The 19,383-nt window shown below is 40.8% G+C and overlaps 1 protein-coding gene across 1 annotated transcript in view; it reads left to right on the top strand.

Annotated features, from left to right (window-relative positions):
• GALNT18 (polypeptide N-acetylgalactosaminyltransferase 18) overlaps positions 1 to 19,383 on the top strand; it is a 164,417-nt gene that overhangs the window by 47,345 nt on the left and 97,689 nt on the right. Inside the window, exon 2 of the mRNA XM_079310158.1 lies at positions 15,245 to 15,437. Within this exon, the coding sequence (XP_079166284.1) occupies positions 15,245 to 15,437 (193 nt within the window). The remainder of the gene's footprint in view (positions 1 to 15,244; positions 15,438 to 19,383) is intronic.

A 19,383-nucleotide genomic window follows, 5' to 3' on the forward strand; every position in this document is an offset into this window, starting at 1 on the left:
TTTAAAATGTAGCTAGCAGAATTTTCTGAAGTATTAGAATACCATGATAGATTATGATATGCCTAATCAGTAAAGCATAAATTAGCAGTTTTTAAACCACAAAAACCATTGTTCTACAACTATTATGGGAAAACGTATCTGAGTCAATTTTTCATTAAGCACTGAACACAAAATAAGCTGTGAAAATTATAAGTTTGGGTACCAAAGACTATTTAAATAGAAACTGGAGATTCACATGGCCCTCCTGGTTTTGTTTCTGTTGCTAAGATGAAGACTGGGGGTCAGGTTTTTTCCTGTGAAAACAGGAATTGCAGACAGTTTTGGGTGGTTTTTTATATCAGCTCCAGTGTCATTTGCTTTCTTGATCTGAGGGAATAAATGAACAGATATGACTTTGTGTAAATAGGCATTAATCTTAATAATAATGTACTGTGGCTTCTCTGACCTTGGAGAGTCCTGGCTTTGCCTGAATTTATCATGGAGAATCAACAGCAATTACAAGAAGATTGCCAGTGTCCTTGTGAGATCTTCAGTCCTGCAGAGCTAATTTTTCCACAAATCTCATGGGATAAACATTTGAGCTTCCTACACTGACTTGTTTGGAAGCTACTCTGAGGAAGAAGAGGGGAAGAATGAGGTGAGGAGCAGAAAATGCAGCTTGGTTTCCTGGCTGAGGTATCATATGTGTTTTCATGCTCAGTTAACTGTGTTTATACTCTTGACTCTAATGTAAAGACTGGTTTTATTTAATATTTAGAGTATGATCTGGGCAGAATCAGAGATGAAAGAAACACTAATGATCTTAGATGCAAAGGCAGAGCTATTTCCCTTACAGGAGAAGGCATCCTTTTAAATATTTGAAAAGATGAGAAGCAAAAAGCCCCAACAGCTTAACCTGTATGTTTGTTTTTAAATAATGCACATGGAGAGTATTACTAAAAGCTGCACAGAAACCTATTTCTGTTGGTTGGAAAGATCCTCCTGAAAATTTAGGGTGTTGCTTTTACAGTGCAAGCCTTCTGCCTTGCTGTTTTAATTTTAATAATGCTTCCCTCCCCCACCTTTCTGCTGGAAGTGGTTCAGATGGAAGATGGGAAGAACAAGATTGTAGCAAGGGGATGCTAACAGACTCTGAAATATGATCATTAGCAGCTGTTTGAGATTCAGTGGCTGTAATATGTTAATGAACTATTAAATTATGCAGATAGAAATCACTGAAAGAGGAATGACATCAAATGGAATTATGTGACAAATGTGACAAAATCTCATTCCTCACTCTCCTGTTCTTTTCTGATGGGAAATATTAAATTAAAAAATAGAATTCTGTGTTTATACATTGAAATTCTGTGAAGAAGCTTGCATAAATCCAAACTAATTAATTTTCTTTGTCAAGTATGGCTAAAAGACAAAGAGAGGATGATGTTAGAAGGCAGCCCTTAGAAACCCAGTTAAGCATTGCAAGACACGATCATCCATCAGCCAGTCACAAATGAAACAAAGTTTTGGGTTATCCCTCCTTAGTTTGCAGTGCTGTTTCCTTCCAGTCTAGTTACCAACTCTTGGAAAAATACATGATAATTTTGGGAGCCCTGTAGTTTGAATATACCTCATATAAAGCTGTTCATTTAACTGATATTCGTGAAAGAGAAACTCCATTTCCTTAGATGTTAAAATAATTTGAATTAGTGCTTCAGTGTTCCTTTATGTTTTATCTTCTCCATTAAGGACTGTTTGCTTCAAAAGTGTGACTTAGAAATGTCCTGAACAAAACATTAGCAAGGGCTGAGTTGGTCCCCAGCAGGAAGATGTGAGTAGTCAGTGCAGGAAACAGAAGAAGGAGCAACACTGTGATGTGTGAAATGTCCTTTTACTCCAAGACAAAAGAGATTTACATTATTTTTCCCCCTGCATAATTTACTGCTCTGCACTGCTGGTGGGAGGGAATGTAATGAAAGTGCTTCCTCTTCTTGCTCTTACCTGTCCTCTGCTTCTACCATTCCCTACAATGGCAAAAATCTATCACAAGACATATAGGAAGAGATATCCTGATACTCAGGGTTATGCTGAGATTAATGTTAATAATTGGAAATAGAAGTTTTAAAGAAGTTTGAGGATTTCTAGAACATGGCTTTTTTGAAGTGTTGGTAGCTGTGAGCATCAGTGTGAGAGCTAAATACCTTTAACAAGAAATTCCTATGAGTCTGTTGAGTGCATTTAAATTAGGGAGTTGTTTTCCCCCCAAAACATGGAAAAGGGGGCTGTTTTTATGAGACAGGTTTTAGCTTTTATGTCTTTGCTCAGTTGCAGCACTTGTTTGTGGCTGAGAAGCTGCACATGTTCTGCCTCAGCAGGATTCAAAGTCAGATTATGGCAGTATTTCTCCTGTAGTTCATAGTGCTGCTCACTGAAGTTCTGGCTGCTGGTATCACTGTGTAAGTAGCATCTCACTTAGGTACACCCTTGTACATTTACTAATTTAATTTTTAAAAATAACATGAAGAATTTAATGTAAATATCTAAACCAGATTCCCAAAATACAGTCTAAGAGAAAACTGTGTGAAAATTTGAAGACAGACACTTTCAGAGACTGTATAAACATGCTTTGGTGTTTTGTGGGCCAAGGATGTATCTTTTGACTCTGGAATTTTTCCTCTACATGTAAATGGAGTTTCTTTAATTGTCCCAAACACTTAAATTTTACCACCAAAAAAAAAAAAAAAAATAAAAGAAAAAAAAGGGTGATAAAACAAGCATATGTTTCTACAGTGTGCAAGGGTTATAAGACTGAAATTTAAGTATGTTTCCAGGAATACTTCAGAGGAGTTTTGAATGCTCTAGCATCATAAGAATAAATCATTACACTTAGTGGCTGGTACTGTTTGGCCTCCCAGCTCTGGTAGAGTCACTGTCAGGGAACAGATTTGCAGATAGTTATTAGACCATGTTAACTGCACAGATGGTTTGCATACCTCTGAGCAAGAAAAATCAAAAATGGGAAAAGAGAGGGGTAAAGCAGGCTGTGTAATGAAGCAAAGAAGTGCATGTGTTGTTAGGGCTAAAAGATCCAGTTTAAAGAAGGGATTTTTCCTGAACAAAATTATTTGTGTGCTGTGTATTCTAACCTGCTGTATGATTAGGTCAGCTGGGAATGGAAACCCTCTTGGTAACAATTGTTCACAGAACCAAGTTTTTACCAGGCTGAATATCTGAGTCCATGTGACTTTTTGCAGGGAAAATGGTGCTACTGAAATATCTAATATTCCTCACAAGCCACACTCTAAAAAGGTTGGAAAAATCCAGTAAATCTCCAAACAAATCCTCTGACACTAATTAAGGAAATGGAACTGGAACATAAACATCTGCTCCTTGTAATGCAGAGTGCTGGAGCCTGGGAACAGGGGATCCAACATTGTCAGGATTCAGTTCTTGTGGCACAGGGACAGCGAGCTCTTGGGGACTGGGGCTGGTGCAGCCTCTCTGCTGATGCAGAGGAATTGGGGAAAAGTGATCTTAATGCCTTTGCTAATGAGAAGGAGGAGGATTTTTATTGGTTTTGTAAGCATTTCAGTGATGGCTGGTACTGAGCAGCTCTGAAGTGTAGCTTTGTTTTAATACTCCTGCGAGGCAGGGGATGTGCTGTTATTCCTGTTTTACAATGGCAAAATGAGATCCACGGGGAAAACATTCTGGTTTTTCTGTGAGAGCTCAGCTGTGCAGAGATAATCAAGGAATTATTTTAGGAAGAAAACGAAATCCTGTTTTTCCTTTACCACTGTTGGAGGGTACTCTGAGCAGCAAGAGGAGAAAAGCAGTCTAAGTCTTAGACTAAGTTCCCAATTCAGCCATCATCCTCCACAGGAGGCCAGAAGGTGTGTGCTGGCTGTGGACACTTTGTCTCATAAAGATTGTGTAAAATCAGACTGGAAAATACCAATGGCAAATCTTGCATTGACTCTAGGTGATGCTGAGCACCTAAATAAGTGGAAATTTGATATCTGTGGTTCCACTTGTGGAAGTAATTGGGAGAACCTGGTGGTAAATTAAGCCAAAAACATGGTGATGGAAAAACAGCCACCCCTTCCTTCCCAGCCTGCTGGGTCTTTGGCAGGAAAGTGACTAAACAAAAAACTGGCATCAGTGCAAATGTCTGAAGGGGCAGAGCCTCTGTAACAACATTTATTGGAGGAAAAACCATGCAAGATTTTGCTCAGTTCTCTGATTCTGATCAACCTACCCTCATGTAAATCATACAGGATGAGCAAGATCTCATCAGTGTTGCCTTGCATGTCTTTTTTTTAGACTGCTACATGGGCAGAGATGCAGCTGCAGAGAGATGCTGATGACAGTAGAAACACTGCTCTGCTGAACCTTTTAGCAGGCCACTCTCCCAGAATTGGGATGGAGCCCAACTAGTGCAGGAGCTCCCTTGGTACCAGTGTATGTTTCTTTAAGGACTTTGGATAAGCACAGTTTTCTGGCCCTGGGTAGCCCACCCAAAACTTGCTATCTGGGAGCATTAAGCTCTCAAAATGCAGATTGTATGTTTTTCTGGTGAGTGAACTTTACGTGCCAAAGCAACCTGGGAGTTAAATCTCCAACTCTTGTCACAGGGAGGGATTGCATAGGTGCATTTAATTCAGGTGGACAAGGAGGCAGAGGCATTACAGAATCCCAGCCAAATCGTGGCTCTGCTCCTGGAAGAAGCTGTGCCTCCTCAGCAGGCTTTCCAAATCCTGCTCACCAGGGACACAAACACTGCTGGGGGGTTGGGAAATCTTTTCTGGCTAAGGTTTGGAGTTGTTTATTAGAGCTAAGGCAATGAGCCTTATTTCTCCTGCCAGGGAAATCACCTCCTGCTTTCTAATTTGCTTCAATTATAGTTGTAATTATTTGTTTTTATTGTATGAAAATATTCCATTTTCCAGGTAAAGCATTTAATTCTCTGACGTTGCCTCAAGCTAGGATTTGTTTACAAAATTCCTGGAGCCTTTACTGCTGCTATCTTTACTTGACTGCCAGCTGTGTTTAGGTGTCAAAGTATTAAAGGGCAGCTTTTCTCCAGGAGAGAAGATTAATTGGAAACAAACTGTTAAGAAACTTCATTTGCTGTTAGAGAAAATTGCTTGCACTTTGAATATAGGAAATCATTGGTTTTATTGATGAACAGTTATTCCAAAGGGACATCAGCATCTCTCTAGTCTTCTGTTCAGAGCTGGTTGCTTTTAGAGCTCCTTCCTTCACTGCTACTGTGTTAATATCCTGACTATTATCCCAAAGTGATTTATTTCATTCTTTTTTTTTCCAATAGAGTTTGATTAGCCCATCCCACCCCAGTGACTCATCAGTAATTAATTCACAAGCCCTGTGGATTTCAAACACCTGCAGGGCAGGTGGAGCAAATGAAAAAAAGCAGTGCTCATTTTGGACATAACCTCGGGATTAATGAAATCTGTTATCATGCTTAACAATTCCTGAAAGCATTATGTAAATTGAGAATTGAATGGCTCACAATTCTCAGCTGTTTTATCAGAATATATTCTTCTCATATCTATCCTAAATAGTCTCTACTACAATTAATGCTAATAAATAACAAAGTCTCTGATTGTCTAGTACTAAAGATATTCTACCAAATTGGTGAAAGTCTTTTTTAATTACACATTTTTTAGGCATTGGGCTGATGTTTGCTAACACTCCCAGATAATTCTGTTTCAGTTTAGAGCAGCTAGGATTAGTAAACACCTCTCTGGGATTATGTGTATATGAGGGATCTCCTAAGTGCTCTCCTCTGTTTAATGCACATGAAATGCAACTGCAGTATCCTTCAGCAGCTTCTAAAAATAAAGCAGCATCTGCTCCTGTCCATTTTAATATTGCTTAGATGAGAATTTTACCTATAGCAGAATATTTTAAATGCTCTTATGCATTCTCTAGGATGTGTGATACACAGTGTTATTAAAAAAAAATAGAAGGAAACTTTTGCACAATTCCAAAATAAGTGCCAGTAAGGGATGGAGCTTTTTCCCCCTCATCCTTTTGCTTTGTGGGTTTATCAGAAGCTCATCATCAGGTGTGGAGTGAGGACAGGAAGAAAAAAAATGTGTCTGAATTTTACCAAAGTGTAACTTTGGTTTATGTTGCAGGAAAGATAATAAATTAAAAACCATAGAAGATGTTTCTACTTCTCTTCTTCTGTGTTGATTTAGCACATTTGCAAGAGTTTGATTTGTGAATCTCAGACCTTTTCAGTAATGCTTCTCACACTGAAGTCACAGAGATCTGCAGGGAAATCTGTAGTCTTATGATGAGAAATTACTAACTAAATTGCTTATTGTATCTTGCATAATAAATTGAATTTTCCATTATTTTCATTTTATTTCCTATTTTGGCAGTAATTCCAGTTTTTCTTGGTTTCCTCATTTTTTTCCTTTTGCTTCTTATTTCTGTTTAAAACTGTATTTTTAGCTATGTTTGTTTCATTCTCTAACTGTATTTTGGGTTTCAGGTATTTTTTGTCGTGTTTTGCTGGAGTTTTCTTGTTTCTTTGTTTTTATTAAAATCCTATGGGTTAGGATAGGGCTATGATGACTTAAAAAAGAAAAGCAGACAAGAAACCCCCCCTCCAAAACATGGAAATAACCAGCCAGCCAAATGTTCTCTTACTTCACACAACAGGAGCAGAGGCACAGTCAACTTAATGCAATTTTAAAAAGATTTTTTTTTTTTTTGAAAGTTGGTCTGATTTTTAAATTTTGCAAAGGAAATGCAGAGTGTTGTAAGTTTGCAGCCATTTTTTCTGCAGTTCTTAAATTAAGACAATAGAGGAAAATTCTCAGGTAATAGATATTTCTCCAGGTTTCTAGTTGTAGGATAGTGAACTGAGAATAGTAGCAAATTGGTTTTTTTAAAAGTATTTATTTTTAAAAAGTTTTTTTTTCTTATATATTTATTTTTAAAAAGTATTTGTTAGGTACAATCTAGAAGTTTCTCTTTACCTTCTGTTGGTGCAGACTGCTTGTCCACATGCTTGTTGTCTCCCTTTAGCATGTCTTGCACTTGCTAAACTAAAGTATCATCTTTCATCATTTACCCAAATGCCTATGAAACCGGAGGACTTAATTTTATTGCATTTTCTTTAATTTTTCTGCTGTTTCAGGGAGAATTCTTGACACTTTGATAGGCTCAGAGTACAAATCATCTACTTGGTATCAAAGACGAGAGAGTGCTTTTAATTTGTCATTTATGTTTTTCTGCCAAGAGGAGAACTATGTTGTGCTTTATTGTTTTTTTTTTTATTTTTTTTTAAATTGCAGTGCAGTTTGCATCCTTTAAAATGTACCTGCTCCCTGCTGTTGCATTTGTCAGTGTCCAGTGCTTTAAACATGAAAGGGCACTGACACCTGAGAATGGAAGATGCTTTTATAGAAGAGCATGCTGGATCTTCAGAGCCAGCCCTGTTATTCTGCAAAATTCTATTATTAATTAGAATTAATAGGTATTAATATCTGTTATTAATTCTTCAGGTTCCTTTGAAAACTGAAACTCATCTCTGTCTGTTGGGTTACTTGGGGAAATTCCTGGGAGTGTGAAGTGGCTCCACTGTGGAATAATGCCTGCAAGTGTTCGAGAGGTGCTTTTTGAGTTGGAGCCCTGTCAAGCAGACAGTGCAAGTGTTTGTGCACTGGGGTGATGGTCAGAACACGGTGCTGGAAGGGTGGAGCAGCTCACAATATCTGATGGTGCAAACATTTAGGAAAAGAGAAAAGCATGAGTGAGGCAGCTGCTGCTCTCTGAAGCTTCTGTGTTCGTCAAGAAGTGGCCAAAACAAAATTCCTCAGAGCACTGAAAGAGCTGAATGGAAGTTGTTGAAGTAGAACTAATCTGAGGGAGCTCAGTACAGCCTGGCAAGCAGAGAATAATCTCATTTTGCATGATAACTGAAAGAAGGAGCCTACTTTTGGTGCTTTGATTTGGGTGACTGTAGAGGAGAGTTAGTTCTGTTTCCTTGTGTGAATTTTACTTTTGGTGTGACTGTGCAGCTCTGTGTAAAAGGAAAAGCTGTATGCATGTGACTAATGAGCTGTGTCACAGCCTGACAGCCCCTGGCAAAACAGTTTTCAAAACAGTGAGGTGCCTTCTGTGTTTACCCCAGGTGACATGGATTTGGGTTTATGATATAAAGCACACTGAGCTTTTAAAGCCTCTCAGCTGTACAGATGCAAACTTCACTAATCCCAAAGAAAAATGTGGTCTGCTATTCATTAAATGCAGATGAGTTTCCTTTCTTAGTAAGCCCATTAGCTGATGCCTAAATTTAGGAACACGTGCAGTTACAATTAGTGGAATATTCTGATCCTTTTTCTCTTCTGTCTTGCACTGGAACTCTGCTGTCTTTGGGAGGTCTCAGACCCCAAGCCCTAATGTGGAGCCTGGTTTATTCTGTTGCCTTTGCAAAGTGCTCTTTATATAAAAATCTCTGCTTCCAGGTGATAAGGAAGTGAGGAAAGTTGTCATTAGAAACTCAGCTTTGTGTCTGAGCATCAAGTAGAAGCAATCTCAAGTTTTTGGCACAGCTGTTTGTAGGATGCAACCTGCATCCTCATCTCTGAATTTCTCTTGTCCTCCACTCTTACCTGGAAAAAATACTCAGTGCAACCAACTAACCTAATGAAAAACTGTTGGCTTCACAAAATTGGGGTTTAATTTGTACCTTCTTTTTATTTGTACAGGGCTCACTATCATAAAATTTCCTGGACATTTTAAAAATATGATCACAAATAATTAAAAGAATGGCAGTTATGTGTGATGATAACTTGGTGTAAGACAGGAAACATGTTAGACCAGTGCAATAATTCTCACAAAATTGCACAGATCAGAGATTATGGCTTAAATTGGTCCAGCAGTTTCCTTGACAATCTGATCTAATCAGCATTTCAGGGGAGTTTGTTCCTCCTAACCAGAACCATGACCTGAAACAAGGCTGTCATTCTGCCTGCCTGAAAAATTAGGGAGGTAATTGTGCCCATCTCATTCTTCTTTTTCCATTATGGGGACCACTGCTGGTTCAGGGCACACACACTGAAGTTTGTGATACTGAGATTTGTGTATCACAACTGAATACATTCACCAAATCAATTTTCAGGCAGTTTTTTGGCAGATTATTATTGTGTTTTTAGACTGTTATTCCAAAAACTGTGGAGTGTTTGCCTACAGATCAGGTTTAAGTTAATGCCTTAAGTACAGAATTTGAAATGAGAGAAATAACTTTGCCATTGAAAACGTACTTCTTTTAATGAAACTGGTAATCCTTTAAGTTGTAGTCAATAAATAATTATTCTGACCACTCTTTATCTTGGAGGTCTGTAGTTGAGAAATTGTGTGTTGATTTAAATGAATTGATGCTGTCTTAAGATCTGGTTTCCAAGTAGAAAGAATGCAGAGACCTAGTGCTTAAGACAAGCTGAAAACTGTGTTTTAGAAAGTCTAAAGACTTGGAACTTGTCTTTAATATCCTCACGGTGTGTTTTTTGAAAATATGCCTTTTATACATTGGAGAAACAAAATTGGTCTCTGAAAAAATGTTGATGTCAATGGATACAGAAAGCCTTACAAGTGCAGTATTGCACTTGCAGTATTGCCTGTCAGAGAGTTCTCTGTCTTCATCTGGGGGGAAATAGGTTGTACTTGCAAATTTCTATTTCCTTAGATAATGCCATCCCAGTAAATGAGAAGTTTTTACCCTGTTTTCAAGTTGTCCAGGCTTGTAGTAACGTTAACTTTGCCAGAGTGATGCATGGACCTGTCTGGCCTGATTCATATCCATGGCACAGTTATGGCTAAAGGGGAATTTAATAGGCTGGTAGTGAGAACATACTAGTAGGAGCAGCAGTGGCCAGGATTTATGGTGTTTTCAGATCAGAACAGGCCAGATGGAGAGCATACAGAAGAAATACAGAGCCCTTACCAAGACCTTGTTCCTGTAAAATGTTCCTGTAAAATGCTGTGTGCACCCACATCATATATTTTAGCATTGACTTGATACCATAATAAACATTTCATTTTTCTCCTGTGCATTTTCTTACCCATAGGAAATAACCACTATCCTGGATTTTGTTGCTTAATTAGCAGTTTATAGGTTTGGTACTTGTAGTTCTGAGAGGTCTTTAACAAGTTCTTAAGAAGTCTCAAAACCCTCAGATTTCTCTCGAGACCCAAATTTTCCTGTTTCTTGCACTGCCCTCTAGTGCTGAGCACCTTTGGAAAGTCATCTCCAGACATCTTTCTTTGGTGTAAAGAACTTCTGTGCCACGACTTTTTAGGGGCTGTTGGGTTATCAGAATCTGCCAGGGCAGGAAACATCCCCCTTCTCTACATGAACATCTGTCCTTGCTGGGTGCTAAGTACCAGAACTAGACTGAATTTCCACCCTAATGTGCACTATAAGCGTGAGATTATGTATCAGGAAAAGCTCCAAACAGAAACTCCCTAACAAAAACAAAATATATGTCAGTAGCATGCTAATGGCTTATACCACTGTGTATATTGGCTGCTTAAAATGCAGTAAAGGTAGCATATAAATTAATAGCATATAAATTGTGTTTCAGGTTCTTAGAAAAAGTAAAAATTGAGAAAGCTTTTGGCACTTCTTTTCTATATGAGCTGTCATACACAGTTTAATCTTTAAAATTGTGTCTGATTGTATACTATTCATAGTGTTACCATGACTTCTTGGTAGTTTTTGAGGAGATGAACTCTCTTTTGTTGGGGTTTTTCCCCACTCCCTGTCTGTCTGATCTGTCCTGACTGCAGGGTGTGCTGGGCTATGCAAAGACTGGATGTGGAGCTGAATCATCTCAGGGTCCCTCTGTGTTTTGTATGTAGCTCAGATCAGGCTTATTTTTCCTTAAGATCAGGGCTGTGCTGCTCTGTCATCTGTGCAGACAGAGTCTGACAGGCTCTGTCACTCTCTGAGGAACCCTGGCAACTTCAGTGTGACTTACTAAGCTGTAAGCAAGCAGTAGCAGCAGAATTTTACCCACTTAGATACAGCATTTTTTTCTTAGGAGCACTTCTGCTAAAGTTATTTCTTTGAGAACAAGACTAGAATGCCAAGAGGAATCAACTTTATTTGAATATTCAAAACAGTGAAGTTCACTTTTCAGCACAAAGCTATATGAATGTTGACACCTTGCTAGCAGTATTGTGATTTTTTGGGGAGGCAAGAGAATAAGTAAAATAACTTTTCTTGAGGGAAGATTTTACTGTAACTTTCAATTTTTGTCTTCTGAGTATCCTTTTCTCCATGGCTGATGCAGTGGTGCAGCTTGGTGAGCTGCTTCTGCTGTTGCTTGTCAGTGTTTCACCACACTGTGCAAACCAGGATGCTTTCATTTAGAGGTGCACTCATCTGCTACAGGATTTATAGCAGGGTCCTGCATGGACCAGCAGTCTTGCCAGACAGGAATTGTCAAACAGCAATTTTTCAGAATGCTGATAAGGTGTTTTCATGAATTGCAATAAATTTTAAAAGTGGGATTTTCCTCTGTCTATCTTGCTGTATGACCAAAGTTTTTCACACCTGTAAACATTATCATGGCTCTATGACCCAGTACCAGTCTGGGATTTTTACCTGTCACTCTGGCAAGAGGATAGGGAGGGTATGGATTGCCTGACAGATGAAGGGCACCTGTATAGAGGAATAGACTTGAAATGATCTTTCCTTCCATAGAAAGCTGGAAGGCTACTGCCTGCAGGAAATAGAATACAGATTTTTTTTTTGAGTGCTGGGAGGCAGAGCCAGAGTTTGAGGCCATTAGGCCTCATGAGAGAGCTGAGCTTTGTTTTGCCTTTAATTATAGTCTGCTTAGATGGACATCAAGAGTCCACCTTGCATGGTGAGGTGAGGCACAGCTGTGGCATCACCCCTGGATTCATGGCCTGCTCCTTCCTCTCTGGGCTGGGAAATCAAAGGGTCAGGACAACTTGGGGGAGCACATGATCAAAGCCTTTCCTCCAACTCTCTGGCATCATTTCCAGTTCTTCTGGTGAGCAGCCTGTTCCCCCTGAGCATGCATCATTTCGTGCAGGTGTTGGTGCCTGCTGCATGTCTGCAGCTGACACGGATGGTTTTGCTGACTTGCTGTGTTCTACCTCCTTGTTACTGGCACTTGATGAAATCAGCAGCTGAGGTTACACTGCAGGCTTTGTGAAGCAGTTCTGTTTCCATGGAAGGCATTTTCACAATGGCAGAGCTTTGATGTGAAGCACTGCTGCTTGTGTGAATAGACCTGCAGTCAAATTAGGGGCAGAACCAAAATGAAACTTAGGGATTTGTGGGAACAAACAGCATGTCTGATTCTGTCTCTGCAACTGTTTTTGCAACCCTTTTCTGAATTGATCTTTTCTCTTAATTGTGAACCTGTTCATGGTAACTTTTCTTAGGAAGAAAAACTGAAATCTGAATGGAGATGAAAAAATGAGACTCTCTTAATGGGCTTCAAAGGCTTTCATTAAGATTAAACCAAAGTTATTAATTTATTGTGTTAATTGGCAATAAATTAAATATTTGCTTTCTTCCAAGGTTGTAGAATGAAGCAACTATCAGACAACAAAATGTCTGTCCCTTATTATCTCAGTGTTGTCTGTTGATTTGGTGTCTCTGACTTTATATACAGTGAGCAATAGGAAGAGAAGAGTGAATTTCTCTCTTGGCAGCTGGTCAGTGAGATCAGATGAGGCAATAGATTTATATAAACATTAATTGCATAACTAGGGAGTGTGAGTATGAGCTAAAGAGACAGATGATTTTGGAAAACAAGCTGTGGGGGTTTCAGCTCAGGTAGGCAGTGTGTGACCAGCTCTAGGCTGATGCCATGACCAGCCACTCTTCTGGAAGGAGACTTCTCTGGCCCAGGTGTGCAGCCAGCTGACATCTGTGTAATTAATCTCTGCTGCTAATTGATTTAACTGCAGGCTGTCAGTACCAGTGGGTGCAGCTGTGCAGGGTGTGTGGAGTTCCTGCAGGCAGGACTCCTGATAACATCTGCACTACCTGCTGCAGGTAGCAGGCTTCCTTCCCACAGGAGAAATGGGACTGAATTCTCCTTCTAGGTGCAGCGCTGCTCCTGGGTCACCTCTGAGTTTCTGCTCTCCCCACCTTGGTGCTGTGCCTGCAGGAGCAGGGGGCAGGAGCCTGGCTGTCACACCTCAGGCCATGACCTGTTCATGGGGCCAAGGCATCAGGTGCACTTCTTGAATAGTCAAAAGGCAGCTGTACTCATTATTTTCATTTTTGTGAGAGACTGGCTGAAGAAAGTGGCTTCCCCCAAGGGTTCTCAGCCAAATAAAGGAAAGAAAGGCTTTGCCATCAGAGATGGATGTTTAATTCCATTGATTGGGATTGTAATTGAAATTTCCTGCTAATGTTTTGTTTTCCTGTAGAGCAGTGTATTGAAATAATGTGTTTGCTTAGAAAAAAAAAAAAAAAAAAAAAAAAAAAAAAAATCACTGCTTTTGCTAAGTGGTTTAGTAGAGCTTGTAAACCAAATTCACAGATATCCATTACTGGAAAAACTTAAACTGAGATGCAGCCTGGATTACTGACCACTTTTTCAATCAGAAAGCAGCAAGAGATTCACAGATCACTTAGGAAATACTCTGGCCCACAAAATCATGAGATAAAATTCAATGTATGCCTGTGTGAGTCTGTGAAGGCAGTTGTGTCTGGGTTGGCTCTTCATCCATGAAAAGACAGAGACATCTGTGACCTCCTATGCTGCTGTGATTTTTGAACTGGTATTCAAATGCTATTCTGCCTTTTTCAAGTTTAGACCCTCTAAAATGATCTGAGTTTATCCAACTTGCACAGTTGCCAAGCTCCCCTTTCAGACATTCATCTGTGTGGTAGCAGGGCCTGTCAGAGCAGTTTCCTCCTTTGACTGAGGGTTTAGTTTGTCTTTCATCTTTGAAGAGCTGGAGCTGATTCCCAAATTCAGGCTGGAAGACAGTAATTTGTCAAGTAAAGAAACATGTCATATTTACAGAGTTTGGAACATCGTGTAGGAAGCAAGTGCCATTAGTTTCCTGTCAGCCTTGTCAGGGAAAAAAGGAGAACATCTTGAACAAATCAAATAACCTAGTCTTTTCAATTTATGTTTTTTGCATTTTGGGTTCTTTTTAGTAGGAGATCCAAGGATGCTTCCTGGCATTCTTTGGGAGTCAGGATTCTGATGGCAGATCCTGCTAGTACAGAAAGTGTTGTCTTTAGGTGTTTCCATGAAGGTTAAGTCAGCTTCCAGACCTGTAGGTGACTCTGGGTGCTGAGGAGGACTTTGGGGACCATTTACAGGTTTTCAAAATAGTCACTTTATTTTAATAAGTCTCTGTGTTTGTAAGGACAGCCCTTTAGAAAGGGGAGTTCTTAATTTTGTTGTGTCACTGTTAATGTGACTGCTGATAAATAATAAGAAAAAGAAGGTATTTTTTCTTTGCACTGAAGTTCTTCTTAAATTGAGTTCTAGGTGTATCTTTCCCCCATAAGTTGAGTTCTAGGTGTATCTTTCCCCCTTAAATTGAGTTCTAGGTGTATCTTTACCCCTCCTCTCTGTTTGGCACAGCGGCCAGAGATGTGGCCTTGGGAAATGAAAACCTTTTCTAATCACACCAATACAAAGTGATGGTCCCAGTAGTGTCATCACACACACCTGAATATGGACTGAAAACTCAAGTAGGCTGGATTGATAAACTGGAGCATAAAGTTACTGCATGAGTGAAATTGGTTTGCTGTTTAAACATGGGTGCCTAGCACTGTGAATTTTCTCTGTGTTGAATATGTAGTTTTAAAGAACTTATTTTTATACACAGACTTTGGCAGCCATTTTATGCATTACATACAGATTCTTTGTTTTTCCCTTCCAAAACTCCAGACTTTTCCTTGCAAGATAATCCAGTATTTCATGTTAGCGTATAAAAGAAAAATAACATTCTTTTCTGAATAAGGCTTCTTCAGAACTTTAATTCATTTAGATTTATCAGTCCTGGCCTTTAGTCAGATTGTGATGAAAGAGAATTGTTTCGACCTAACTCGATCTGACTTTTAGATTTTGAGCCTTCCACGCCGATTGCTGCAGCGACATGAGAGTCCGTGAGGGCACGTCATGGGAAGACGCGGATGGAGCAAGTGGAGCTGGAGTTGCACTTTTTAAAACAGCAGATGCTCACAGTTTCCTTTTGTGTTTGTGTCTGGCAGAAGCTCCACCCAAGCTGGAGGAGAGCCCGGCGGAGGCGTTCGGGGACTCGTCGCTGTTTGCGCACTGGGGGCAGGAGCTGAGCCCCGAGCAGCGGCGGCTGGCGCTGAAGCAGTTCCAGTACTACGGCTACAACGCCTACCTGAGCGACCGGCTGCCGCTGGACCGGGCCCTGCCCGACCTGCGGCCCAGCGCGTGAGTGCAGGGGCAGCTGATGGCTGATCTGGGGGGCAGCTGATGGCTGTGTGCCATCTGGGGGTCACCATCCATCCCTGCCTGCTGTGAGGCCAGGCTATGCCTGCCAGCCCCAATTCATCTGTGGGGCCATGATGGGTGCCCTGCAGGACCCACTCTGTAACCCACCAGCCCCGTTCCACCTGCAGGACCCACTCCGTGACCCACCAGCCCCGTTCCACCTGCAGGACCCACTCCATGACCCACCAGCCCTGTTCCACCTGTAGGGCTGTGCTGTGCCTGCCAGCTCTGCTCCACCTGCAGGTCAGGTACAGATGGCAGCCACAATGAGTCAGTTCTATCAAACAGATGAAGGCTGTACATTTCATTTCAAGTGTCTTCTGAAGCACTGCTGTACCCTAGATCAGTCCTGTTAGAGCCCCACTATGTATTCATTAACGTTTCTTCAGGATCTGTTGGAAGCATCATCTCACCTACATTTTACATCAGTTAGCAGGTGTGGTTTGTCTGCTAAAAGAAGAACCTTTTAATGCTAATTTTCAGTTCTGTCAGGTAATCTGTCTAAATGAGAGCTGCTTTCTTTGAGAGCCCAGAACTGCCTGATCAAGGTCAGTGGGCAGGTGAAGCTGGTGAGTTTCAGTGGTGCAATACACCTTTGAGCCAAGCCCTGAAACTCCAGGAGCTCCTTCTCTGGGCTGATCTCTGCTCGTGATCACATCCAGGGTTGTTCACAATGGGTGGGGATGTGCATGGGACCAAGGGAGGGAAGAACTTTCCTTCCCTTCAGTGCATCCGGGGCTCGTTCACACAGACAATTAATGCTCAGCTTTTTTGAAGCCTTGATGATATATCTGATGCTTTGAACAGACAGCAGCTCTGGAGATGGAGAAATGGGTGGAGGGAAATCTGCTTTTTTTGCAGCTCATTAAAAAGAGAGATCATTAAAATAAATATGCTGGGTACTTAGTGACTCAAATGTGATCTTATTCACTTGTTCTAACCAAATATTTTAATAACTAAAGCAGTAGTGCATTTTGCTGCACATTAAGTTGATGCTGCACATTAAGTTGATGATAGCAAAAATATATGAACGCCATCCCAGGCAGCACTTTAGCAGTATCTATGCTATATATTATTATGTATTGCACTGTAGAAATATTTTCTGTTGTTGATTTGCTGAAATACTGATTTCAAGGAAATCAAAGTCCATGCAATTGTACTTGTGTTCTGGTTAAATCAGTTTAGCAGTGCCTGTAGGGACAGTCTCCTTTTTGTTTTTTAATTGTAAACTAATCCAGAGGAAAAAGAAATCTTTTATCTAGACATCAATGATAGAAATGTTTTTGTTCTTACAGGTCTTTTTAAATTACTCTTCTGAATGATTTAAATATAAATTTTTTATAACTATGTGTTTTAAAAATTAAAAAGATGAAGAAAATGAATGTAACTGTAGCTGAAAATAAATTAAGGTTAGGATTTTAAAAGAAACTCTAGTTAGAAATGAGTCATGATCCTAATTCCTGTGAAGGTTTTGATCCTTTGCTGACTGTCTTCTGGAACCATGATGGACATCAGTGTATGTTTAGGGACACATCCACACAAAATAATGGCTTGGTAAGGATAGCTCAGACAGGCTCCTCACCCCATGGGCTGTATGGCAGGCAGGGACTGACCCTGAGGAAATGAACTGTGTTGTCAGGCAGTATCAAAGGGTTTGCTCTATCTACAGCACCCTGTGGAGTGCAGAGCTACAGGTGTTCTGGAAGTCCTCTTGTTGAAAAAAGAATTCCTGATCCTGACAGCAAAATTCTCATTTGTGTGAGAGCACATGCATGAATGTTCTGGGAGAACAAGAGCCAGCCCTGTGAGGATATGTTTTCAGTGTAATAATCAACTTTTGGGATTTCTAGCACCTGGTGCAGAAGTCACTTTCTGAGTCTGTGTAGCTGTATTTAAACTATCCTTGGGCAGGTTCTGGGCTCAAGCAGCACACATGACAGCCAAGGACAGTGTGGTGAGAAGAGAGCATGCAGTAAATGCCATGGAGACCAAGTTAGCCAACTTTGCTGGACCTCAGCCGGTTGTGGTGTTTCTGTTCTGAGCAGAAATGCATGAGAGCACAGGTATGAGGTGCCAGAGTGGCTCTGGGCAGAGTTAGCCAAGGTCTGACCAAGCTCATTAGCCTGGATTTAGCAGTGATTCTGCAAGAGTCAGCATGACAGTGGAGTCCCACCAAAGGAGTAGATCTCACACAGTTCTCTCTGGGCTCAGTGTTGTCTGTCATCTGCACTCAGAACCTGTCCTATGAAGGACAGGAATTTGGGAAGACAACAATATTTGCAACTGAAACCTAAGGAAATTGAGACTTTGTTAGCCCCAGCTGAGAGCAGGAGAATTAAGTGATCTGCCAAAATTGTGATATTATCCCTTTTATATCATACTGGTATGACTCAGCTTTGACCTTTGTGAACATCAGCATTAATGCCATGACAAAAGCAGAGGACAATTAGAGATTGCTGAGCCACCACACAGATGGAGGAGAGGGCAGAAATCCAGCCTTGCCCATTCCTTCAGTGTGAGTGGCATGAGGAGGCAGCAGAACACATTTAGCAGTTAGGGCAGTGCACTCTGAGCTCTGGCCTCTCTGGAAAAAGATTGTCACATTGGGTGGAAACATCCAGCAGAGCACAGCTGGGTCAAGCTGTGGCAGCTGTCACACCTTTCAGAAGGAGCTTCTCATGCTTTGGGTACTGCAGAGTGCTTTCTGTACAGCCATGAGCCTCCTGTCCTGTTCTGGATTTGGTTCATTTGCACTGTGAGTGTTTGTGCTAGCACAGGGTGTCCCCAGCACAGTCCAAAATAATCTCTTGTAAGTAAATAAGAGATTAACTGCCCTGGATACTTTAGCCTCCTGAAGTAATCCTCACACCTTGAATAGGCTCAGTTCTTGCAATACTCAGAAGACAGTGCAGGGTTTATTGTGCAGTACTGTCTGTGCCAGGGCCTGGTTTTGTGATTTTGTGCTGCTGAAGGTGGCTGGTGTGTTGTTCCCTACCCACAATCTATCTACATCACATGGCAAATAGCTTCTGGCCCTAATGAGCTTGGAAGCACTGAGGAAGCCCTTGCTGCATGCAGGAACAGAGGATAATGGTTCTGTGTTAGTTATAATTCTGTTGTGCTCGTTACTTTTAGTCGGGCTGGCAGTACCCACAAAGCTTCTTGTGAGTGAAATGTGAATGAAAGAAGCTCATGCAGAAATTCATTATAACAAGTTAGGTTGTTTAGGGGTTCTGAACCTGTCTCCCAAACTCCTTTTGAGCACCAAACATTCTACTTTGCTGGCTTGTAAATTTTTGTTGATCCACTGTGTTGAAGCACACATGGGAGAGGGAGGCAATATTCTTCTTTGAATGTGTGATGAGAGAAGGAGGCGTAGCAGGAAAGAAGGTTTGCAGCAGGATCCCAGCAGAGGAGCTGTTTCAAAGGGTTTGGCTCCTGCAGAGACTGTCTGGTACAAAGAACCCTGGCCAGTAAATGCAAACCAACCTTTTCAGTCAGTGTAGCTGACTGGAAGAAATCAAAGGAGCAAAAGAAGGAAGCAGAGGCAGGAAGGGTGGGAGGCAAATGAAGCATTTAAAGCTCAGATGTTTTAATTCTTTGGAAATTGTCAAATAGCATGGTATAGCATGTGGCTTGCAGCAGGTTTGCCCTTTTCCTGGCTGAAAGTTTGGCATCTAGAAAGGTGCAGAGAAGGGCTTTGGCTATTTTGTAAGCACTATTTCTTTCAAACAATTCACCCCTCCCAAACTGATTATTTAGAGGCTCAGTTTGGCAAGGGACAATGGTAGAAATCTTGAAGACAGCAAAATTAGGTTTGTGATAAAATGGGCACAAAGAGAGCAGGCAAGAGACCCCCTGAATGCAGATGGGACTACAAGGAAGA

The sequence above is a fragment of the Erithacus rubecula genome (assembly GCF_903797595.1).
Source record: "Erithacus rubecula genome assembly, chromosome: 6".
Lineage (NCBI taxonomy): Eukaryota > Metazoa > Chordata > Aves > Passeriformes > Muscicapidae > Erithacus > Erithacus rubecula.